Raw genomic sequence first — 27355 nt, forward strand, 5'->3', positions numbered from 1 at the left:
TGCTGAAGAGCTCTGCCATCATCCTGAAACCCTGAAACTCCACCAACACACATCAAACAGCTCAAACCCAACCCAAAACCAACAGCTTCAGTCTCGTGCTTACACCAGCGCTTCATCTGAGAGAGAGAGTTATTACTACATTTATTATCTTTATAATAAACAGAACTGAACTTATACTCCGTGCCAACCGCCCGCCCACCCGCCACCACCCGCCACCACCCAGCATTAATCTACACATCCACCTACTCAGCACATCTCACACCTGAACACAGCTTTCACAAATCTACAGAAATCTACTAAAATCTACTGAAATCTACAGAAATCTACAGAAATCTACAAAAATATACAGAAATCTACAGAAATCTACAGAAATCTACAAAAATATACAGAAATCTACAGAAATCTACAAAAATATACAGAAATCTACAGAAATCTACTAAAATCTACAGAAATCTACTAAAATCTACTGAAATCTACAAAAATATACAGAAATCTACAGAAATCTACAGAAATCTACAGAAATCTACAGAAATCTACAGAAATCTACTGAAATCTACTGAAATCTACTGAAATCTACAGAAATCTACAAAAATATACAGAAATCTACAGAAATCTACTAAAATCTACTGAAATCTACAGAAATCTACAGAAATCTACAAAAATCTACAGAAATCTACAAAAATATACAGAAATCTACAGAAATCTACAGAAATCTACAGAAATCTACACATCCACCTACTCACATCTCACACCTGAACATAGCTTTCACAAACCTACATTAATCTACATTAATCTACAAAAATCTACAGAAATCTACATTAATCTACAGAAATCTACATTAATCTACATTAATCTACATTAATCTACAGAAATCTACAGAAATCTACATTAATCTACATTAATCTACATTAATCTACAGAAATCTACATTAATCTACATTAATCTACATTAATCTACATTAATCTACATTAATCTACATTAATCTACAGAAATCTACAGAAATCTACATTAATCTACATTAATCTACAGAAATCTACATTAATCTACATTAATCTACATTAATCTACAGAAATCTACAGAAATCTACATTAATCTACATTAATCTACAGAAATCTACATTAATCTACATTAATCTACAGAAATCTACAGAAATCTACATTAATCTACAGAAATCTACATTAATCTACAGAAACCTACTAAAATCTACAGAAATCTACACTTCCACCTACTCAGCACATATCAAGCCTAAACACAGCTTTCACAAAGCTACATTAATCTACATAAATCTACAGATCCTTTTAGAGGAGTGGTCTCAAACTCATTTTATCTGGGGGCTGGAGGTGGATTCTGGGTGAGGCTGGGCCGCATCCGGACAACGACTCACTGAATGTATTTTCTTCAACACATTCTGCCATAATGCGCATGCAGTGTTTTATAATAATTCGTTTTTTCTAGTATTTTTTTGTGCATTAACAACCTGGACTCACTGTCATTACACTGTCAAAGTGTAATGGCATTTAATAATAATAATAATAATAATAATAACAATAATAATAACAATAATAATAAAATATTATCTAAAAAATAGTACATAAACTTCTACTGGAAACATGCTCTAAAATTGTGCTTCTTTTGTATTTTTACCTTAAAATATACACAAAAGGACAGAACACCGTGCTCATCGTGTGGGCATGTCCATGTGGGCGTGTCCGTGTGGGCGTATGTGGCGTTTTTTAATTCAAATAAAGCAACAGATGTAGTCAATGATAAGTTTAAGATTTTACATTTTCAATCAACCTTACTGTGATCTAGTTCTATTAATCCATATTCCGCCGTTTTCAGCTTCTCCTCCATGGATAAGAAAAGGCAGCTGTTCTCTGTATGTGTGTGTGTGTGTGTGTGTGAGGCTCGCTCGTATGTGTGTGTAAAGTCGCAGCTCTGCTGAACGTTTTTGCCGGAGGGTGGGGTTGTGCTCAACGCAACCCAGCATGCACCGCGGCATGCAGCGGCTCTCTTCACTGATATGAATAGGATGCGCTGTGCTGGTGGACGGGAAGAGGGTGCATCTTTCTTGAGGGCCACACTAACAATACAATTTAATTTCAAGTAGCGGGCCACAAAATATTGTTCTGCAGGCCGCGAGTTTGAGATTCATGATTTAGAGGAACCCTTCAAGGTACCCTACACCTTTTTTAAGCGTAAATCTGTTCCAGGGTGAAAGAACTGGGACAACCCCTTAAGCTCCCGATACGGATATATCTATATCTATGGTTTATCGTATGTCTTCAGAAAGGGGGGAGACTAAGTGCAGAAATTAATTATTATTCTCCATTCCTTAATTCCTCTGTGAAGGGAAGCTAAAATGAGCTTTGATAAGCTTTTATTTTACTTTATTGTTCCATTCCACCTTAAATGCTGCCGTGTATGCTGTCTGTTTTAAGGTAGACCATATAAGGTAGAACGAGAAAGTTAGCTAGATAGTTAGCTAGACTGAGACAAACTACTACAATTTCTTTAAAACTTGATGAAAGCATGAACAAAATGTCAATAAAACATTGCAAATAAACATTAAACTATAGTAATATTGTGGATATTGTCATTTTAACAAGGAAAATACTCAACTGTAGCCCTTCCTTTATTAACTATTATGGTTATCGCACTTCTTGTACGGTTTTCGTGAAATCTTTGCACAAATGACCTAGCAACACCTGAGCAACCACCTAGAAACCACTCAGCAACACCACAGCAATCACCTTTGACCAGTTAGCTACCACTTAGCAACACATTGGCAACCACTTTGCCACAGCTTACCAACACCTTAGCAACCGCTTAGCCACACCACAGCAACTAACTTGGACAGGTTAGCTACCACTTAGCAACAACCAGGCATATCGTAACACTTTTTCTTAAATTCTTTATTTAACCAGACAAGACATTAAGAACACTTTCTTATTTACAATGGCTGCCTGAACACCACCATATGAACCACCTTGGACACATTAGCTAATTAGCAACACCATAGCAACAACAACCAGGCATACCATAACACCACTATACAAAACACATTGGACACATTAGCTACCACTTAGCATCACCATTGCCACTACCACTACAGATACCACTACCACTACCACTACAGATAACATAGCAACACCCTAGCAACCGCATAGCCACACCATAGCAACCAACTTGGACACATTAGCTGCCACTTAGCAACACCAAAGGAACAACCAGGCATGACATAGCAACACCATAGCAACCACTTAGCAACCAACTAAGATACGTTAGTGATCGGTGTAATTCCTTCAGGTTGGTTTGAATAGTTTTTTTTCCTTTAATAAATAAAATCATTATTTAAAATCTGATTTTTATATTTACCCGGTTTATATGTGTCTGGTATTAAAATTTGTTTTAAATTAAAAAAATATAAGTATGACAAAAAAGCAAAAACAAAAGGGGCACATTTTTTACAGCACAGTACAGTAGATACAGAAAGTTTCAGCAGATACTGAATCAGGATTTACAGTGTTTGCAGTTGTTCTACAGAACAGTCAAAATTATTTTTATAATATCACATTTTCCAGGTGCTAAAGCTCAGAAAGTGAGTATAAACTACCTTAGAAACGGCTGTTTTGGCAACTTTGACGCCAAACTTTCCAGAGAGGCTCGGGTTACTCTCTAACACGTTACAGCACAGAGATCTGAGTATGAGATATGTGAGATCTGAGCGTTATTGTCTGGGTTTGGGGGAAATTCTGGCCGGTCCGGTTTGGTGCTCACCTGTCGGGGATCTCCTGTGGGCTCTTAGTGCCTCCTGATCTGGGAGCAGTCTTGGCGTTCTTGTTGGCAGTCATCTCCTCCCTCTGACCACCCACTCTAAAAAACAACACACACAAAAACACAGAAAAACAGTTATCACAAGATAACACCTCACAACTTATACTGGTGAGCACCATCTTCCTACTTAATATAGAGAGCATGGCCTTTTAATAGTGCTCTCTCAGACTCCAGCTGCTGATGGATCTATTATGTAGTACTGGGATGATCCACTTTTTTCAGCTCCGATCCAATTCCGATATAAAACTGATATAAAACTGCCGATACCGATACACATACCGATACTTTTAGTTTTTTATAAGTACTATGATTAAGATTACATAATGAGGCTAAAACAGATACACAGCTCTTTGAAGAGTTTACACAAGCACATTTAATGAAATGCATTTAAAAGTCATTTATTTGACACACTTTATATCCAAACACACAATAATTTTCTTTCAAATTAAATATTTTATTGTTTATTAAATATAAAAAAGTTAAATATTAAATATGTTAAATATTAATTTCAGGGCTCTAGACTATTTTTTTGCACTGGTTGCGCAGGAGACAGGTAGCGTAGTGGATTAGCTGCAATGGCTAACAGCTAACTGGCGATGCTAACTGTATTTCTGAACTATATTAATCTCTGTGTTTAATAACAGATGGGTGTGTTTGTGCTTGTTAGTGTTTGTAGATGCTGTGGTTTTATAGGATATGTGGATTATGACTATAGTTTAGTCCAGTCTGTAGTCTGTAGCTGTTTTTCTACATTTTTTTTAGATAAACAGCTAAATTTACTCAGTCAGGCGCAGACTGAAGCTGCTGGGGGTTCAGGGTAAACTGTGGAACTGGAATCTGGATCGTGTTAACGTTTTGTGTTAATGTTACAGAAGGTTATCCGATTCATTAAATTACACCAATATTGAGTAACTGAGTAACTTTAGCTGTACCGATATTGTGTCGGATCGGTCCCATCTGTACTATTATGGCTTGCTTTCAAAATTTGTTTTCTTCTTGCTTCTCTTCCATTAATTCCAGATTTGTGGCGTACACAACTTATAGTTGTCCTGTGGACAGATTCTCCTGATCCACCTGAGCTGTGGATCTCTGCAGCTCCTCCAGAGTGATCATGGGCCTCTTGGCTGCTTCTCTAATTAGGTGTCTCTGGTCTGAGCTATCAGTTTATCTGGTGTGTTCTCTGATTCTATTTAAATACTCAGGTTCTCAGGTTCTTCTCAGTGTGAATATTTCATTACTAACTCTATAATAATAGAGTTGATTGAATAATTTCTGATAATTTCTAATTATTCTATCAATATTTACTGCAATGGTGTTTCTTACCTCTAATAGGTAATGATTCAATTAGGAAAATTCACTTTTTTCCCCAAAAAAAAAATACATACATTACATTTGAAAGACCAACACATAAAACAAAATAGTTTTACATAACATTGCAAGTTTGTTTTAGTTTGCTCTGGACAGCTTAGTACAGTTCTGGAAAAAAAAATGAAGAGATCACTTCAGTTTCTGAATCAGTTTCTCTGATTTTGCTATTTATAGGTTTATGTTTGAGTAAAATGAACATTGTTGTTTTATTCTATAAACTACAGACAACATTTCTCCCAAATTCCAAATAAAAATATTCTCATTTAGAGCATTTATTTACAGAAAATGAGAAATGGCTGAAATAACAAAAAAAGATGCAGAGCTTTCAGACCTCAAATAATGCAAAGAAAACAAGTTCATATTCATAAAGTTTTAAGAGTTCAGAAATAATCAATATTTGGTGGAATAACCCTGGTTGGTTTTTAATCACAGTTTTTTTCATGCATCTTTGCATCATGTTCTCCTCCACCAGTCTTACACACTGCTTTTGGATAACTTTATGCTGCTTTACTCCTGGTGTAAAAATTCAAGCAGTTCAGTTTGGTGGTTTGATGGTTTGTGATCATCCATCTTCCTCTTGATTATATTCCACAGGTTTTTAATTTGGTAAAATCAAAGAAACTCATCATTTTAAGTGCTTAAGGGGTATGAATACTTTTTTTACTGCATTGTAAAACTGACTTCTACCAGGAAAAAAACATTTGTAAGTATTTTGTAATCCATTAAGCGTAACTGTTCATGGGAAAATGCGAACGCTGGGCTGTTTAATGAGCTCAGAGACTGGTCTGTCCTGTTACTTTTGGCTGTTCTGTTAAAACATGGCTGAAGAACAGCAGAAACACCGACTCCCAGCAGAGGCTGGAGAAACGCCGGGGCTCAGCTTCTGGCACGGCTCTCTGTTTGCAAATAATCTTTTATCCCAGCTTTCATCAGGCTGAATTCCTCCCCACTCTCGCTGATGAAGGGCTGTGATGTCATCGGTTAGAGTTGGTACTGAAGGACTGTGTAAACCCATTAAACACGACTCTCACGCAGTGGAAAATCCAGTGATCTCACTGTAAACAAAATCCATCACAAAATCCCTGCTGAGGTTTAGAGCCGGGATTTTATTACTGTGCTAGAAATTCATTCAGCCCAAAAACCATCATTCAGCCCAAAAAACATCATTCAGCCCAAATCCCATCATTCAGCCCAAAAAAACATCATTCAGCCCAAAAACCATCATTCAGCCCAAAAAACATAATTCAGCCCAAATCCCATCATTCAGCCCAAAAAAACATCATTCAGCCCAAAAAACATCATTCAGCCCAAATCCCATCATTCAGCCCAAATCCCATCATTCAGTCCAAAAACCATCATTCAGCCCGAATCCCATCATTCAGCCCAAATCCCATCATTCAGTCCAAAAACCATCATTCAGCCCAAAAAACATCATTCAGCCCAAATCCCATCATTCAGCCCAAAAAACCATCATTCAGCCCAAAAAACCATCATTCAGCCCAAAAAACATCATTCAGCCCGAATCCCATCATTCAGCCCAAAAAACATCATTCAGCCCAAAAAACCATCATTCAGCCCAAAAAACATCATTCAGCCCAAATCCCATCATTCAGCCCAAATCCCATCATTCAGCCCAAAAAAACATCATTCAGCCAAAAAACCATCATTCAGTCCAAAAACCATCATTCAGCCCAAATCCCATCATTCAGCCCAAAAACCATCATTCAGCCCAAATCCCATCATTCAGCCCAAATCCCATCATTCAGCCCAAATCCCATCATTCAGCCCAAAAAACATCATTCAGCCCAAAAAACCATCATTCAGCCCAAAAAAAATCATTCAGCCCAAATCCCATCATTCAGCCCAAATCCCATCATTCAGCCCAAAAAACATCATTCAGCCCAAAAAACATCATTCAGCCCAAAAAACATCATTCAGCCCAAATCCCATCATTCAGCCCAAAAAACATCATTCAGCCCAAAAAAACATCATTCAGCCCAAAAATCATCATTCAGCCCAAAAAACATAATTCAGTCCAAAAACCATCATTCAGCCCAAATCCCATCATTCAGCACAAAAACAATCATACAGCCCAAAAACCATTATTCGTCCCAAAAACCATCATTCAGCCCAAAAACCATCATTCAGCCCAAACACCATCATTCAGCCCAAACACCATCATACAGCCCAAAAAACATCATTCAGTCCAAAAAACATAATTCAGCCCAAATCCCATCATTCAGCCCAAATCCCATCATTCAGTCCAAATCCCATCATTCAGCCCAAAAACCATCATTCAGCTCAAATCCCATCATTCAGCCCAAAAACCATCATTCAACTCAAAAACCATCATTCAGCCCCAAAACCATCATTCAGCCCAAAAACCATCATTCAGCCCAAAAACCATCATTCAGCCCAAATCCCATCATTCAGCCCAAATCCCATCATTCAGTCCAAAAACCATCATTCAGCCCAAAAACCATCATTCAGCCCAAATCCCATCATTCAGCCCAAATCCCATCATTCAGCCCAAAAAAACATCATTCAGCCAAAAAACCATCATTCAGCCCAAATCCCATCATTCAGTCCAAAAACCATCATTCAGCCCAAAAACCATCATTCAGCCCAAATCCCATCATTCAGCCCAAATCCCATCATTCAGCCCAAAAAACATCATTCAGCCCAAAAAACCATCATTCAGCCCAAATCCCATCATTCAGCCCAAATCCCATCATTCAGCCCAAAAAAACATCATTCAGTCCAAAAACCATCATTCAGCCCAAATCCCATCATTCAGCCCAAATCCCATCATTCAGCCCAAATCCCATCATTCAGCCCAAAAAACATCATTCAGCCCAAAAAACCATCATTCAGCCCAAAAAAACATCATTCAGCCCAAATCCCATCATTCAGCCCAAATCCCATCATTCAGCCCAAATCCCATCATTCAGCCCAAAAAACATCATTCAGCCCAAAAAACATCATTCAGCCCAAATCCCATCATTCAGCCCAAAAAACATCATTCAGCCCAAAAAAACATCATTCAGCCCAAAAATCATCATTCAGCCCAAAAAACATAATTCAGTCCAAAAACCATCATTCAGCCCAAATCCCATCATTCAGCACAAAAACAATCATACAGCCCAAAAACCATTATTCGTCCCAAAAACCATCATTCAGCCCAAAAACCTTCATTCAGCCCAAACACAATCATTCAGCCCAAACACCATCATACAGCCCAAAAACCATCATTCAGTCCAAAAAACATCATTCAGCCCAAATCCCATCATTCAGCCCAAATCCCATCATTCAGTCCAAATCCCATCATTCAGCCCAAAAACCATCATTCAGCCCAAATCCCATCATTCAGCCCAAAAAACATCATTCAGCCCAAAAACCATCATTCAACTCAAAAACCATCATTCAGCCCCAAAACCATCATTCAGCCCAAAAACCATCATTCAGCCCAAAAACCATCATTCAGCCCAAAAACCATCATTCAGCTCAAATCCCATCATTCAGCCCAAATCCCATCATTCAGCCCAAAAAACATCATTCAGCCCAAAAACCATCATTCAGCCAAAAAACATAATTCAGTCCAAAAACCATCATTCAGCCCAAATCCCATCATTCAGCCCAAATCCCATCATTCAGCCCAAAAACCATAATTCAGCCCAAACACCATCATACAGCCCAAAAACCACATCATTCAGTCCAAAAAACATCATTCAGCCCAAATCTTATCATTCAACTCAAAAACCATCATTCAGCCCAAAAACCATTATTCGTCCCAAAAACCATCATTCAGCCCAAAAACCATCATTCAGCCCAAAAACCATCATTCAGCCCAAATCCCATCATTCAGCCCAAATCCCATCATTCAGTCCAAAAACCATCATTCAGCCCAAAAACCATCATTCAGCCCAAATCCCATCATTCAGCCCAAATCCCATCATTCAGCCCAAAAAAACATCATTCAGCCAAAAAACCATCATTCAGCCCAAATCCCATCATTCAGTCCAAAAACCATCATTCAGCCCAAAAACCATCATTCAGCCCAAATCCCATCATTCAGCCCAAATCCCATCATTCAGCCCAAAAAACATCATTCAGCCCAAAAAACCATCATTCAGCCCAAATCCCATCATTCAGCCCAAATCCCATCATTCAGCCCAAAAAAACATCATTCAGCCAAAAAACCATCATTCAGTCCAAAAACCATCATTCAGCCCAAATCCCATCATTCAGCCCAAATCCCATCATTCAGCCCAAATCCCATCATTCAGCCCAAAAAACATCATTCAGCCCAAAAAACCATCATTCAGCCCAAAAAACATCATTCAGCCCAAATCCCATCATTCAGCCCAAATCCCATCATTCAGCCCAAAAAACATCATTCAGCCCAAAAAACATCATTCAGCCCAAATCCCATCATTCAGCCCAAAAAACATCATTCAGCCCAAAAAAACATCATTCAGCCCAAAAATCATCATTCAGCCCAAAAAACATAATTCAGTCCAAAAACCATCATTCAGCCCAAATCCCATCATTCAGCACAAAAACAATCATACAGCCCAAAAACCATTATTCGTCCCAAAAACCATCATTCAGCCCAAAAACCATCATTCAGCCCAAACACAATCATTCAGCCCAAACACCATCATACAGCCCAAAAACCATCATTCAGTCCAAAAAACATCATTCAGCCCAAATCCCATCATTCAGCCCAAATCCCATCATTCAGTCCAAATCCCATCATTCAGCCCAAAAACCATCATTCAGCCCAAATCCCATCATTCAGCCCAAAAAACATCATTCAGCCCAAAAACCATCATTCAACTCAAAAACCATCATTCAGCCCCAAAACCATCATTCAGCCCAAAAACCATCATTCAGCCCAAAAACCATCATTCAGCCCAAAAACCATCATTCAGCCCAAATCCCATCATTCAGCCCAAAAACCATCATTCAGCTCAAATCCCATCATTCAGCCCAAATCCCATCATTCAGCCCAAAAAACATCATTCAGCCCAAAAACCATCATTCAGCCAAAAAACATAATTCAGTCCAAAAACCATCATTCAGCCCAAATCCCATCATTCAGCCCAAATCCCATCATTCAGCCCAAAAACCATCATTCAGCCCAAACACCATCATACAGCCCAAAAACCACATCATTCAGTCCAAAAAACATAATTCAGCCCAAATCTTATCATTCAACTCAAAAACCATCATTCAGCCCCAAAACCATTATTCAGCCCAAAAACCATCATTCAGTCCAAATCCCATCATTCAGCCCAAAAACCATCATTCAGTCCAAATCCCATCATTCAGCCCAAAAACCATCATTCAGCCCAAATCCCATCATTCAGCCCAAATCCCATCATTCAGCCCAAAAACCATCATTCAGCCCAAAAACCATCATTCAGCCCAAATCCCATCATTCAGCCCAAAAACCATAATTCAGTCCAAATCCCATCATTCAGCCCAAAAACCATCATTCAGTCCAAATCCCATCATTCAGCCCAAAAACCATCATTCTGCCCAAATCCCATCATTCAGCTCAAATCCCATCATTCAGCCCAAATCCCATCATTCAGCCCAAAAACCATCATTCAGCCCAAAAACCATCATTCAGCTCGAATCCCATCATTCAGCCCAAAAAACATCATTCAGCCCAAAAACCATCATTCAGCCCAAATCCCATCATTCAGCCCAAATCCCATCATTCAGCCCAAATCCCATTATTCAGCACAAAAAACATCATTCAGCCCAAAAAACATCATTCAGCCCAAATCCCATCATTCAGCCTAAAAACCATCATTCAGCCCAAATTCCATCATTCAGCTCAAAAACCATCATTCTGCCTAAATCCCATAATTCAGATCAAAAACCATCATTCTGTCTAAATCCCATAATTCAGATCAAAAACCATAATTCAGCCCAAAAACCATCATTCAGCCCAAATCCCATCATTCAGCCTAAAAAACATCATTCAGCCCAAATTCCATCATTCAGCTCAAAAACCCTCATTCTGCCTAAATCCCATAATTCAGATCAAAAACCATCATTCTGCCTAAATCCCATAATTCAGATCAAAAACCATAATTCAGCCCAAAAACCATCATTCAGCCCAAAAAACATCATTCAGCTCAAATCCCATCATTCAGCCCAAAAACCATCATTCAGCCCAAAAAACATCATTCAGCTCAAATCCCATCATTCAGCCTAAAAACCATCATTCAGCCCAAATCCCATCATTCAGCCCAAATCCCATCATTCAGCCCAAATCCCATCATTCAGCTCAAATCCCATCATTCAGCTCAAATCCCATCATTCAGCTCAAATCCCATCATTCTGCCTAAATCCCATAATTCAGCCTAAAAACCATCATTCAGCCCAAATTCCATCATTCAGCCCAAAAACCATCATTCAGCCCAAAAACCATCAATCAGCCCAAATCCCATCATTCAGCCCAAATCCCATCATTCAGCCCAAACACCATCATTCAGCCCAAAAACCATCATTCAGCCTAAAAACCATAATTCAGCCCAAAAAACATCATTCAGCCCAAATCCCATCATTCAGCCTAAAAACCATCATTCAGCCCAAAAAACATCATTCAGCCCAAATCCCATCATTCAGCCCAAAAACCATCATTCAGCCCAAAAAACATCACCCTCACACGCCTCCTCCAACACATGTAAAGTCAGACTCCACCTCTTTTTGAACCTTTTTGCTGATTAGCATCACAGCGCTAATGCTCTGAGGAAAGCGCAGCGACTCGGTTCTGATACATCAGCTCACAGACGCAGCTTTGTGCTGATCCACATCACCCTAGGAGTGATGAGGGGAAAGAGAGAGCGCCATCTACTGTACTGTACCCACCCAGAGAGAGCAAGGACAACTGTGCTCTCTCAGGACTTCGGCAGCTGATGGCAAGTTGCACGGTCAGGACTCGAACTGGCGATCTCCTGATCATAGCGGCAGCCCCCACAATAACATTTTTGACATGAAAAAGAAACTTCAAAAACTGGTGTTAATAGAAACGTTTAGAAATGTCTTTTATTTATTTAATATGTATAGAATGTATCTGTAATTCCTAATTGTTTGCATGTAGTTTAGATGCATGTGTAAAGTTTAAATTGAGAGCAGAATTGGGATATACTGTAAAATGCTTTTTCCTGTGGGAGGAAGATGAAATCTTGAGAGGAAGGAGTTCAGTATCCTAAACATTCAGCTCATCCGGAGTTAAACACTAACGTCATCAAACCAGTTCAAAAAGTATGTCAAAACTAAAATTTGCATTGTGATGTACAATTTTGTACCAAATTAAGCTGCATGAAGTTTGGAGGTGTGTAGTGATGAACTCTGAAGCTACATGAAGTTTGGAGGTGTGTAGTGATGATGAACTCTGAAGCTACATGAAGTTTGGAGGTGTGTAGTGATGATGAACTCTGAAGCTACATGAAGTTTGGAGGTGTGTAGTGATGAACTCTGAAGCTACATGAAGTTTGGAGGTGTGTAGTGATGAACTCTGAAGCTACATGAAGTTTGGAGGTGTGTAGTGATGATGAACTCTGAAGCTACATGGAGTTTGGAGGTGTGTAGTGATGAACTCTGAAGCTACATGAAGTTTGGAGGTGTGTAGTGATGATGAACTCTGAAGCTACATGAAGTTTGGAGGTGTGTAGTGATGATGAACTCTGAAGCTACATGAAGTTTGGAGGTGTGTAGTGATGATGAACTCTGAAGCTACATGAAGTTTGGAGGTGTGTAGTGATGATGAACTCTGAAGCTACATGAAGTTTGGAGGTGTGTAGTGATGATGAACTCTGAAGCTACATGAAGTTTGGAGGTGTGTAGTGATGATGAACTCTGAAGCTACATGAAGTTTGGAGGTGTGTAGTGATGGACTCTGAAGCTACATGAAGTTTGGAGGTGTGTAGTGATGGACTCATCACTGGAAGTGGAGCGTTAGCCGTTGCCGCTACGCTAACAGAAGTCAGTGTTGTGGTTTATGAGGAGGTCAGTGAGAGAGCCGGGTTAATAGGTGCTGAGAGCTGAAGCTTGTTTACAGGAAGTGTTTGTATGGAGTAAAGAGTCTAAAGCCCTGCAGAGCCGAAGGAGCAGCGACGGCATTCCTTCTCCTCAGCTATTTCCTGTTTCAGAGCTGCAGGATGAACATGAATCTTCATTTATGATCTGACCCGGGGTTCACTCGTCCACTCTGTCCTGCGCTCTGCCCTGATCTGACTGTTTGTTGTTCGCCCTTATCTCGCTAAATCTCTGTAAAAGCTGGCCTGACTCTGTAGTAGGGGTGGGCGATATGGACCTAAAATAATATCATGATATTTTATGGTATTTTCGCGATAACGATACTCTTGGCGATATGACAAAACTGAATTAGAAAAAATATTTCAAGAATACACTACTGCAACTAAATGAAAATGACATTATATTATTGCATATGATATGATATGATATGATATGGCACACCCCTAACTGAGATATTAAAAAATACAAGAATTTTGTCAGATTTGTAACAGAAGTCAATGATCCAGAATGTCACAATCATCTATTAGCATTAGCTGCTAACGGTGCTAAGCACTAGCTCTTTCGCCATTCAGAGGTAAGTATTATCAGTGTGTAGCCTGCTGCTAACCCTGGCTAGCACTGCTGGAGCAGCATTAGCATTACCCGCTAACTGCGCTAAGCACTAGCTCTTTCACAGTTCAGAGGCGAGTAATATCAGACTGTAGTCTGTGTGTTTACCGTGTTAAAACAATCTACGTGGGACAAACCGCTAGCTAATATCATCCTGCCTTACCAGAACACTCAGGGTTCCTCAGTGTAGCGCTGTCAGGCAGCTAGTGCGAACGATTAGCTGCTAATGCTAATGCTGCTGCACCCAGCCTTAGTGGAAATCTGGAAATCTAAGCTGATTGTAAATAAACTGAAGCTCTTTACTCACCCAAATAAACCCAAATAGACATATATATATATATATATATATATATATATATATATATATATATATATGTGTGTGTCTATGACATTATCAATACAAAGATGGCGGCGCTCAGAGCTGAAGCTAGTAGCGTTATGGGATGTAACCAGTGTTTTTAATGAGCTTCTTCTGCACTTTTTAAGTTATTAATGCCTCGTTTTAAATGTCAGGACTCTCTGGATTCTAGTAAAGAGATGTGGAGCTACTTTGAGCTGGATAACGGTGTAAAAAGTGATTTATCAGGGTAAATTATGCCCCATATCTCCCAGTCTGAAGGGTGTTTGTTGGATAAACTGTTAAATTTCTGGATCTCTGAACGCTGTGGGAGAACGGAGGTGTGCTATTCATCAAAGATAAGAACTTTTATCATGTTTTACTACAATAAAAGTCCATTTTACACCAGAGATCTACTTTAATAACCAGCACTTGTTAAAATTACGTTTTGTTTACTTAGCTTAGCTTTCCAAGTCACCCAGCGGTGAGATCTGCTGAGTTAGAAGGAAAACATGGCGACACCCCTGTTCCTTACTAGTGTCGCACTAAATAATCGCGCCTTATAGTCATTCGCCTTATAATTACATGGTTATTTACATGCTTGAGTTTATACAGTAGTATATAACTGATCCATCCTATGGTGCATGACTGTGTTGTGTTTGTATCTCCTTTTTTCCTTCCAATTACAAATACGAATCTTTTTGCTCTCCTTCCTGAAACAAATCTCCTCAGAATCGTGAGTCACTTTCAGTCACTTTCAGTCCGACGTGTTTAGATTACCGTTATAATCCCTATAATCTGCTCCTAAGATCACAATTTATCATGTTTTGTGTTTATACGGTATGACTCATGTTCCAGTTAGGGTTGGATATTGGTTCTGTGTTGTCTTCCTTCTGCATCATCTCCACGGTGCTGATAAATTCCAGCCAATCAGGTGGAGCCCCGCGCTTCCTGCTGCAGATATTTATCTCTGAAAGAAGGGATTGTTCTTCACTTTTCTGAAAATGAAAGCTCTGTACGGTTCAGACGGCTGAGAAGAACACATGATCCTACAGCATGAAACAGTATATCCTCTGTATTACACTGTAATAAAAATTATAATGCATGTATTATGTGATTAATTATAGATACGGCATGAAAAAATTGCATTTATATGCTATTCGAGCAGCACTAATATTCATATTCATGCTATTTTTAATGCATAAGCATTACAGCTGCACAATGTTTCATGTATACTGACTGTGTAGAATAGCACCACCAAAGAAAGAAGTAGATATAGCTCGCTAGCTAATGCTAGTCAGTTAGCATAGCAAGCTAACATGCTTGAGTAATAATAGCTAAGCTCCGCAGAGTCAAAACGCTAACGCTTGTCTCGCTTTGTTCTGTCTGGAGATAAATGAGAACATCACTTTATCTGAGGAGCTCCTGCTGCTGTTCCTTACTGTATGAGTGTTTTTATCTGAGTAAAATAGAAAAACAACAGGAAACAGCAGTTAAAAAAAGGAGACAAATGGAATTATACATTCAATCCACAGCTCGGAGAAAAGTTTCTTTCGTCTCTGAGACGATTCCAGATCCAGTCCTAAACAGTTCGGTACAGAATCTTTACTCAGCACAAGAGATAAAACTCTTAAAACAACTCCACTAAAGTAAAGCATTATACAGGAGTTTCAGTTCAGTTGTCCAGCAGTATTAGCATTAGCTGCTAACCACTCTAAGAGCTATATCTTTTGCATCTTTTGCCGTTCAGAGGTAGTGTATAGTATTTTCGGACTGTAGCCTTTTGCTAGCTAACCCTGGCTAGCACTGCTGGAGCAGCATTAGCATTAGCCGCTAGCAGTTAGCCACTAATACTAATGCACCAGCTTCAGTGGAAATCTGGAAATCTAAGCTTACTGTAGATAAACGGAGGAGCTTCACTCACCCAAATAAACAGTTTTCAGGAGAGAAATCTGTGTAAATTAACATCCAGCCCTTGTTTTTTTAAGAATTACAGTTTTGTTTACTTAACTAAACTTATCTTAAAGAAAAATATGACAACACCCCTGTTCCTTACTAGTGTCGCATAAAATGTGCCTTATGTATAAAAACAGACCAGAAAATAGATGTTTAATGACAGTGCGCCATATAATCCGCTGTTCCTTATAGTGCGAAAAATACAGTAATACATATTTATAATATATGAGTTCCACATTTTCAACTGAATTACTGAAATAAAGTAACTTTTTTCAATGATATTCTCATTTTTTTGAGATGCACTAGTAGACCTGAATAAACTATTTTTGTAATTAGGAATCTTCATGTGTAAACAGAATAAATGTGGTGTTTATTAAAAAGCTTCACTCAGATTTATTTTTATTTCAGCACAGTTCTGTCCAAATCAATATTCCTGAACTGGTTTTGCCTGATTGTGTATTGAGCAGCGTGCTGCAGCCTGCAGGTCGAGTAACTGGAGCTGTGAATCCAGAGATTTACCACCACGGCCAATTCAGAAAAACCTGTTTATAAACAGAAACTCCTGCCAAGTCTTCTGTTCCAGCTTCAGGAGAGTCATCACTGCTCATACTGATAAATAAAATTATATACCAGCAGGCCTGTGTGTTGGCGATTTAAAACAAAAAAGAGTATCAATATTTTATTATTAGTTTACCATATTTTCGCACTATAATCTGCACTTAAAATCCTTGAATTTCCCAAAAATTCATCAGAGCTGTTTATAATCCGGTGCTCCTTATGTATGAATTCTATCAGTCAGGTATTAATGAGCAGTAAAGACACTCCACTGAAGTACAGAGTTATACAGGAAATTCAGCCAGTTAAAGTCTCTCCAGCACTAAGGCTGGAGCAGCATTAGCATTAGCCGCTAACCGCGCTAAGCACTAGCCATTTCGCTGTTCAGAAGCGAGTATATTGGCCTGTAGCCTGCTGATAACCCTAAACTAGCACAGCTGGGGCAGCATTAGCATTAGCCGCTAACTTTCTTTCGCTAAAAACAGTAAAAAAAAAAAAAAAAAGTAGTACCCTGATGTGATAATAATATAATATTCCAGGGTAAAATATCATTCATGATAATCAAAAATGTTGGCAATATAATTGCGTACGATACAATATGGCACACGCCCAATATAGCATCAGTTAAAAGTTTGGTCACAGGTTAAATTCAGTGTTTTTTCATCATATTAAAATGTTCTGCATTGTAGATTAATACTAAACTCATCCAAACTATAAAGAAAAACAAAGGGAATTGTTTTATAAACAAAAAGGTACACATACAGTGAATAGTAAATATTTGAGTAATGTTCTAATCCAGATTATGAGAAGCAACATCTACTCAACTTAGGCTACGTTCACATTATCAGGCTGAAGTGACTCAAATCTGATTTTTTCATGGCTGTTTTATTAAAATCAGATTTGCGTCACTTTCATACGTGCTCCTAAATCCGATACGCATCCGATCCACGGACATGCAACATGAATGTGAACGGCCAAATCTGAATTCATCCGTCTCCTTGGCCTTACGCATTAGCATTAGCGCTATGTGCTTCTCTCTCATACCCAAACTGTATCTCTTGGTGCAGCTGTGCAGCTATAGCTGCAAAAAAAAAACAGCAAAAGCAAACCACCTGTCCTTTTTTCTTCACCTCCTGGACCTGAGCATGAACTTCAGAGCAGCTGTTTACTCCCCACTCCAGTAAAAGATGCTCCACATATGAGCTGCTAACTCATCCATTTCCCTTTATAAAGCTACGAGTCTCTCCTCTCTCTAATATGAGGGTTTTTGTGAACCGACAAGACAGAAAAATCTGATCTGATCTTGAGCAACGTTGCTTATAATGTGAACCTAGCCTAAGTAAAGAAAACAAATGACTAAAAAAAAGTCAGTCAATCTGAAAATAAGAATTTCAAGAACTTCACCGTAAAGACAATCAAAAACATTATAATGATGAAACTGGCACTCATCAGGACCGCCCCAGGAAAGAATAAAAGAGCGAGAGTTTTCTCTTTTGTAAATATAAGTTTATCAGAGTTTCCAGCCTCAGAAACCACAAGTTAACAACACTTTTAACCCATTTTAAGTTACTATAGGATTCCTTATGTGTTCCTTAATAATGTGGATCACTTCAGCTGTTTCCTCATAAAACAGACTGAGAAAATCCAGCAGAGACGTGTAAAACTGATGAGCTAAACCAAAAGGAGCTACTTTGAAGAATCTTATATATAAAACATATTCTGGTTTGTTCAACACTTTTTTGTTTCTAAAATAATTCCATATTTATTTTTTTCTTCATAGTTTGAGTGATAAGTTTTAGTATTAATCTACAATGAGGAACATTTCAAAATAATGACAAAACACTGAATTTAATATGTGTCCAAAACTTTTAACTTTTAAAATAGCATACTCCAATAATAAATATATAGAGCTCTGGAAAAAATGATGAGTTTCTTTGATTTTACCAAACTTCTTGAATTTTTGCACCAGGAGTAAAGCGGCATAAAGTTATCCAAAAGCAGTGTGTAAGACTGGTGGAGGAGAACATGATGCCAAGATGCATGAAAAAAAAACTGTGATTAAAAACCACCAGAGTTATTCCACCAAATATTGATTATTTCTGAACTCTTAAAACTTTATGAATATTAACTTGTTTGAAAGCTCTGGATCGTTTTTTTTGTTTGTTTGTTTGTTATTTCAGCCATTTCTCGTGTATCTATTTTCTGTAAATAAATGCTCTAAATTACAATATTTTAATATTTTCATTTGGAATTTAGGAGAAATGTTGTCTGTAGTTTATAGAATAAAACAACAATGTTCATTTTACTCAAACATAAACCTATAAATAGCAAAATCAGAGAAACTGATTCAGAAACTGATTCAGAAACTAGTGTTGAGAGGCAGGGCAGTGGAAAGTGTTGCGGTGGGTTTTGGTGATCTTAACTCTGAACTGGTGCTGGATTTGAGCTTCAGGCTCAGTGATAGAGATGATTTAATGGTGTAATATATTTCCCAGAGCAGTGGACTGTATTTATACAGCTGTTCGTCCTTCAGCAGCTCAATAAAAATATTCAGCCTCATTTAAAAAAACAGTTCCATCTGAACGCGCTGTGTTTGAATCAGAGAAGAAAGAGTATTTATTCTTTCGGCGCTGTTCTACCACAGCTTTATCTTTATTTTTCCAGCGCCTGCCAATCTGGAGCCTGGAATATTTTGGTAATATTTCGGTCCATTTGATCTGTGTTCACTCGCTGCTCCCCGATCCGTTCACTATAACGAAGAGAACCGTATAAATGTTTTCAGAAAAAGTTCTCCAGTGAAGAAAAGTACTTACTGAAAGCTGAAAGCAAGACCTGGATGAGTCTTATTTAAAACCAGTAGCGTGCAGTGAATATAGTGGGTACCCCTTCTGCAACACTGCCCACACTGTGTCCCAAAAGTACCAATTGGTCTTATATAATATTATATAATCTTGAAACATCTCAATTAAAGCTAAATATATTTAATATATTTACATTCTACTAAATAAAATACATTCATGTACAATGGGGCATATATGCAGCTGAAACACTAGTGAACAGCCTAGTGCAAAATCCCAAATTATATTATCAACTTTAACATTTTAATATTTTAACATTATACTCATTATAGCTTTTAGTAAAATGTGTTTTGGGGAGGGGGAGGGGGGGGGGGTAATAGTGCACTATAGGACTCTGTGGGCGTGGCCTAAGCTTTTGTTCTAAATGGCTTTATTTTTTCTCCTTACATTACTTCAACTTTTATACTTTAAGCAGTTTTGAAACCAGTACACATGCCAGAGGTTATTTATAGGAGATTTCACACTACTCAAATATATTTTAAAGAGTAACCACACTCAAATATGTTGCTGTGTACTCATAAAATATACCAGCCTAATATACCCGCTTCATATTATTAAAAATTAGATACAAATATGAATATTTTAAATGATTAACAGCTAGCTGGCAATGCCAACTGTTTTCCGAGCTGAATTAATTGCTGATTTTTGGCAATATATTGATAAAAGATAGAAAATGTGTTTAACAGTTTAATCACCTTTATTAAAACATTTCCTACTGCAATAAATATCAATATATACATTATTGCTTAACCTATATTTGCGATATTGTCTTAAACTACAGTTTCTACAGATATCAGTCGCAGCTCGTTTTAATGTGTTCGTTTTTTTTGGCAGATAAAGTAAAAGCTCTTTGTTTAAAAGGTCCTTGAGAAGAAAAGAGTTAAAAAGTAAACCTCTTTATCAGCGACTAAAACAAACCCCGCTCTATCTGAGCAACTCTGTTACGGGAGCGCACGCTGTGGAATGTTCCGGGTCAGGAGAAGAACTGACGGGTAACTGGTCCTTGCTGCAGAGCTCCATCAGCAGAATGAGCTAATATTTACCCTGTCCATCACATGCATTTATATAGAGCACAGAGAGGAGGACGGGGAGGGTGTGATTTTGTAGAATGAGGTTGAGAGGTTGTAATCCTGACACTGAGTTCTCCATCAGCTAAAAACACACCGAGCAGAACCGTAAACTCTGCACAGACAACACTTCTCAACCCAGACCAGACACCAGAACCCCTGGAGATCCAGAGCTGAACTGGACCGGTCCGAGTATTCACAGGAGACCCATTCATCTTCTGGAGAAGATCCGTCTCCATCCAGCCAATCGTTCTTTAGTTCAGAGTCAGACGGGACTGTGTGAGAGCTGAGGTTAGATTACTGGGTAAATACTGAAATACGGAGGATTCCCTTTACAAACACTTAGATACTTACCATCGACCCAATCCCATCCTTTATTTATACCCTACCCCCTGTTTCCAAATGTCTTCCCTCCTTCTTCCCAAGAAGAAAAATCAGGACACCCTACTGCTCTATCCAAACAAAGAGAATCAGGACACCCTACTGCTCTATCCCAACAAAGAGAATCAGGACACCCTACTGCTCTATCCCAACAAGGAGAATCAGGAAACTCTACTGCTCTATCCTAACAAAGAAGTATTAGGGCATACTACCCCTCTATTCCAAAAAGAATCGGTACACCCCCCCCCAAAAAAGAATTGGGACACCTTACTGCTCTATCCCAATAAGAAGAATCAGAAACACCCTACTGCTCTATTCCAACAAGAAGAATCAGAAACATCCTACCACTCTATCCCAAAAACAAGAAACTGGAACACCGTACCCCTCTATCCCAACAAGATGAAACTGGACACCCTACTGCTCTTTTGCAACAAGAAGAGTTAGGGCATCCTACCCTTCTATCCCAACAAGAATTGGTACAACCTACCCCTATATTCCAAAAAGAATTGGAACACCCTACCCCTCTATGCCAACAAGAATTGGTACAACCTACCCCTCTATTCCAAAAAGAATTGGGACTCCCAACCCCTCTATCACAACAAGAGAAAGAGGAAACCCTACTGGTCTATCCCAAGAAGAAGAATCTGGACATTCTTCTGCTCTATCCCAACAACAAGAAACTGGAACACCGTACTGCTCTATCCCAACAAAAAGGATCTTACTCTCTATACCAACAAGAACTGTAACACCCTACTGTTCTATCCCAGCATGAACGACCTAGACAACCTACTGCTCTATCCCAACAAAAATAATCAGGACTCCCTACCCCTCTATTCCAACAAGAAGAATCTGGACACCCTACTGCTCTATCCCAAAAAGAAGAATTAGGAAACCCTACTGCTCTATCCCAGCATGAACGAACTAGACACCCTACTGCTCTATCCCAAAAAGAAGAATTAGGAAACCCTACTGCTCTATCCCAGTATGAACGAACTAGACACCCTACTGCTCTATCCCAAAAAGAAGGATTAGGAAACCCTACTGCTCTATCCCAGTATGAACGAACTAGACACCTTACTGCTCTATCCCAAAAAAAAGAATTAGGAAACCCTACTGCTCTATCCCAGTATGAACGAACTAGACACCCTACTGCTCTATCCCAAAAAGAAGAATTAGGACACCCTACTGCTCTATACCAAAAAGAAGAATTAGGAAACCCTACTGCTCTATCCCAGTATGAACGAACTAGACACCCTACTGCTCTATCCCAAAAAGAAGAATTAGGACACTATACTGCTCTATCCCAAAAAGAAGAATTAGGAAACCCTACTGCTCTATCCCAGCATGAATGAACTAGACACCCGACTGCTCTATCCCAACAAAAATAATCAGGACTCCCTACCCCTCTATTCCAACAAGAATCAGGGTTATCTACCTCGCAGAAAACAGAAGGGTAGAGGCACGGGGTGCAAACTAGGGCTGCAACTAATGATTATTTTGGTAGACGACTAATCTGACGATTGTTTCTGCCGTGTCCTCCATCTCTAAAAACAATAGAAATGGCTGAACATGATGTTTAAAAGGCATTTAAATGTCTGGGTGTTGTTTAAATGTGGAAAGTACTGATATTTACTGAGTAAATATATAATCTGTTGTGTTTGGGCACTTTTGGAAACACAAACTGAGTTGAATTTAAACTGTTTGAATGAGTCATTTAAACACATTTATCTCCCACTGCGGCGCTTCTGTCTTCAGCACTTTGTGTAATGTGGTACTGTTACAAATCAACAATTAGTCGACAACGAAATTTGAGTCGACAAATTTAAATAATCGACATTGTCGATTATATTGACTAATCGTTACAGCTCTAGCGCAAAGGGAATGAGTCTTAGCTTTCCACCATCATCTGTTCTTCATCAGGGCTCACATTAGCTGAACAGGACTCGAGTCTGCAGTAGATGTTCCTGCTGGTGACATCGTCCAGTCCTGTCCTGTTTAGACTGAGAAGAGCGAGGACGCGAGTTCTGTCTGGACGTCCTGAATAAAGTGAGAGGTTTTTAAACAGTGGTCAACCTGGACGAATCCCTGGTGCCGCTAATGAACTGCTCACAGTTCCGTCTCCGGCAGAGACGAGCCCTTACACCACCAAACCACAGCCAACAAAGAAGCTGTCTTCTGTCTCCTTTTGACTCTGGATTCAATGCCCGGGTCGTTGTGTTTGGGACGTGAAGGGTAGGGGACGGGGGGACGGGGGGGTGCTGGACCTCGCCGAGCTCAGAAACGTCTCCCCATCTGAATCCTTTTCTCTGCAGCTTTCTCAGCCGGTCACAGCTCACAGCAGCTGCACACTCTCCCCAAACAATACCCACGATCCCTCGCTCCCAGAGCTCCCCACCGGACAGCCAGATGGAACCAATTCTTTAAGACCCTTTTATTCCATTTCTGCTCTGACGCTCAGCTGCTCACGGCTGGGAAACATGGAGAAAAGTGCATTTCTGCAGTTTGAGGAAGATTGTGCAACTGGAACTAAAACTGGAACAACAGCAAACTGCACTAAACTCAATAAACTGATCTGGTTCAATTTCCACTGGCAATCATACCTACATACATATAAATATATACACAGCTCAGTTTCTGAATCAGATTCTCTGATTTTACTATTTATAGGTTTATGTTTGAGTAAAATGAACATTGTTGTTTTATTCTATAAACTACAGACAACATTTCTCCCAAATTACAAATAAAAATATTCTAATTTAGAGCATTTATTTACAGAAAATGAGAAATGGCTGAAATAACAAAAAACTCAAATAACGCAAAGAAAACAAGTTCATATTCATAAAGTTTTTAAAATTCAGAAATAATCAATATTTGGTGGAACAACCCTGGTTTTTAATCACAGTTTTTTCATGCATCATCTTGGCATCATGCTCTCCTCCACCATGGTGATAGCAACCACCAAGCATACTATAGCAACGCCTTAGCAACCACCTAGCAACACCTTAGCAACCACTTAGCAAAACCATAGCAACCACCACGGATACCATAACACCACCTTAGGAACCACCTAGCAACCACAACAGATACCAAAGCCACGCCTTAGGAACACCTAGCAACCACAACAGATAACTTAGCATCACCTTGGCAACCACTTAGCAACACCACAGCAACCACCACGGATACCATAACAACACCTTAGGAACTACCTAGCAACCACAACAGATAGCATAGCAACACCTTAGGAGCCACCTAGCAACCACAACAGATACCAAAGCAATGCCTTAGGAACACCTAGAAACCACAACTGATAACATTGCAACACCTTTGTAACCACCTAGCAACACCTTAGCAAACACAACAGATCCCATAGCAACACCTCTGCAACCACTTAACAACACCATAGTAACCAAACGGTGAACCGTGCTTGGTAGGTGGTTGCAGAGGTGTTGCCATTTTAGCTGCACTTTTCCGGTTTTCTTCTGTATTTCGACTCAATGCTGCCTGTATTTATCAAACTACTACATTTAACACTGTTTTAAGTTGTTTTCCAGTGTTGTTTTCGCCTGTATTTGAATTAAAGTAAGACCTGTCCCGCTGAAGCTACAGTTAGCTTAGCTGGTTAGCGCTTTACTGGTTAAACTAATCCCCTTTTAGCTGGGTATCCAAACACCAAACGCGGCCAGCACGCTAAGCTAACCCCGCTGGTGCGCTATAGCAGCTTCAGGCGGTCGCTCAGTGTAAAAGGTTTAACTGTTAGACGGAAAAACTGTAGATTAACCTGTAACTGAGTGATTTAATGTGTAAATAGTGGAATTATGATCATGTTCTTTACGAAGCTCAATTACTAATTCAGATTATTTTATCCCCAGAGCCCCTTATAACGGGAAACTGAACTCCGCTCAGACCGGCCGCTTTTCCTTTGAATTTAATACATTTTTCTCTCTTAACATTATTATTATTAACATTTTACTTGTTGTCTTTTTGTTGTCACTGTCACAGATTGTGCTTATTATATTATCACATCTGAATTAGTGGGTCTGGGTAAATTTCACACTTTTATTTACACATAAATAAGAAATGTATAAAGCATGTTATGTTTCAGTTTTATGAAACTCAAATGTCAGTATATATGTTCATACAGCACTGTTGAAAACAATGCTTTTCATCGAAGCCTCATTAACGCTCTGGATCACGTTATGTTTTACCCAAGTCATTCCAAACCTGTATAGAGATGTGAAACACGGTGTAGCAATGAACAAAGCTACTTTAAATTATATTAAAAGAAGAATGTAACCGTTGTGTTTATACTAGTCTATATAATATAAACACTAATATTTTAATAATGGGAGTGTGAGTGTTCCTTGTATAATTACATTTCATATTTATATATACAGTTTTTATTATAACTAAAATTTACCTAAATTAATCAATTTTGAATTGAATCGGGACCATGTGAATCGGAATCGAATCGAACTAGGAAATCAGTGACAATTCTGATACCACCCCTAGTGTCTGGTCCTGAGAGCTGTATTGTTTGGGGCTAAATTATTGAATTAACTCTGAGCTAATGTATTTTATTCAGCTCAAAAGCTTTTCCAAAACTTATCCAGGCCTGGAAATTGGCATTTTTTAAATTTCATGACTTTTCCAGGTTTTTCATGACTGTTTGATCCCTAGTAGAATATAGTAAAATATACAGGGGTTGGGCAATGAATCTGAAACACCTGGTTTTAGAGCACAGTAATTGATTGTGGTGACGGACAGTTCTGGTGGAAACAGGAGAGTTGAGGTGCACATTGAATTCTGCGTGATTTGATCAGCCGTGGTTTTATGTTTTTTATTGGATACAATCCGGGTTAGCACCCGAACATCCCTTTCAGACAGCTTCCTCTTACAGCGTCCACAGTTAATCCTGTTGGATGTGGTTGGTCCTTCTTGGTGGTGTGCTGACATTACCCTGGACACCGTGGCTCTTGATGCATCACAAAGACTTGCTGTCTTGGTCACAGATGCTCCAGCAAGACGTGCACCAACAATTTGTCCTCTTTTGAACTCTGGTATGTCCCCCATAATGTTGTGTGCATTGCAATATTTAGAGCAGAACTGTGCTCTTACCCTGCTAATTGAACCTTCACACTCTGCTCTTACTGGTGCAATGTGCAATTAATGAAGATTGAACACCAGGCTGCTCCAATTTAGCCATGAAACCTAAAATCCCACACTAAAATGATGACAGGTGTTTCAGTTTCATTGTCCAAACCCTGTATACAGTAGAGTCTTCTTTTTTGTGCATTACAGACTGAAGAAAAACGACAATAATATCGTCTATCGTAATAATTTCTGGTACGATATATCGTGAAAGTCCTACATAAGCTCAAATTAAGCTGAATTAAAACGTCAGTCAGAAGAGCTAAAGGCGCTAATCTCTGCAGGGCTGTGTCCTGTATGACCTGAGTTTGACACCTGTAGACTAGATACAGCATGCGTCTTACGAGCTAAACGCGTGAATTAACCACCGACTGACGCTTTTCCAGCTGAAATCTCAGGGTTAAATCCGTATCTGGAGGTGAGTAAAAACTGGCTCGTGTTCCAGAGTGTTTCTAATGATAAATGGTCCAGAAAACAGAGACTCTGCGCAGAGAAACTGCAGGTAAATAATCATAAAGCCTGGAGGTGTGACGAAACTCTTCCTGCCCAAACACTCCTCCTTCAGTTCAGCACTTAATTACAGGGGTTTTGTAGTTTTTCACTCGTCACTCCAGTGGACATCCCCCCATCTCTTCAGACACACCCTCCTAATAGATTCCCTGTTTTTATCATGATTTAAAACCATTTTGCACTAATAGTTTTAACAGTTTATTTAATATTTATTGTCCACTGTTTGCATCTTTGCAAATTTGCACTGCTTTATGATTATATAACTGCATTTTCGCATTATCACAGATGTATCTATCTGTCTGTCTATCTATCTATCTGTATGTCTATCTATATCCATAGAGAGAGTTGCGGTGCACATTGAATTCTGCGTGATTTGATCAGCCGTGGTTTTATGTTTTTTGGATACAATCCGGGTTAGCACCCGAACATCCCTTTCAGACAGCTTCCTCTTGCAGCGTCCACAGTTAATCCTGTTGGATGTGGTTGGTTCTTCTTGGTGGTACGCTGACATTACCCTGGATACCGTGGCTCTTGATGCATCACAAAGACTTGCTGTCTTGGTCACAGATGCTCCAGCAAGACGTGCACCAACAATTTGTCCTCTTTTGAACTCTGGTATGTCTCCCATAATGTTGTGTGCATTGTAATATTTAGAGCAGAACTGTGCTCTT

The 27355-nt window shown here is 39.0% G+C and overlaps 1 protein-coding gene and 1 long non-coding RNA gene across 3 annotated transcripts in view; one reads left to right on the forward strand and one right to left on the reverse strand.

Moving 5' to 3' along the window:
• Positions 1 to 27355, reverse strand: part of dennd2b (DENN domain containing 2B) — a 137681-nt gene that overhangs the window by 86925 nt on the left and 23401 nt on the right. For both annotated transcript variants that reach the window (XM_022670121.2, XM_022670120.2), the window contains exon 2: positions 3781 to 3876. In XM_022670121.2, the coding sequence (XP_022525842.2) occupies positions 3781 to 3854 (74 nt within the window). In that variant the 5' untranslated portion in view covers positions 3855 to 3876. The remainder of the gene's footprint in view (positions 1 to 3780; positions 3877 to 27355) is intronic.
• LOC125782180 (uncharacterized) overlaps positions 12725 to 27355 on the forward strand; it is a 132521-nt gene continuing 117890 nt past the window's right edge. Inside the window, exon 1 of the long non-coding RNA XR_007424762.1 lies at positions 12725 to 12808. This is a non-coding gene — a long non-coding RNA (uncharacterized LOC125782180). The remainder of the gene's footprint in view (positions 12809 to 27355) is intronic.

Source organism: Astyanax mexicanus, chromosome 16, assembly GCF_023375975.1.
Source record: "Astyanax mexicanus isolate ESR-SI-001 chromosome 16, AstMex3_surface, whole genome shotgun sequence".
NCBI lineage: Eukaryota > Metazoa > Chordata > Actinopteri > Characiformes > Acestrorhamphidae > Astyanax > Astyanax mexicanus.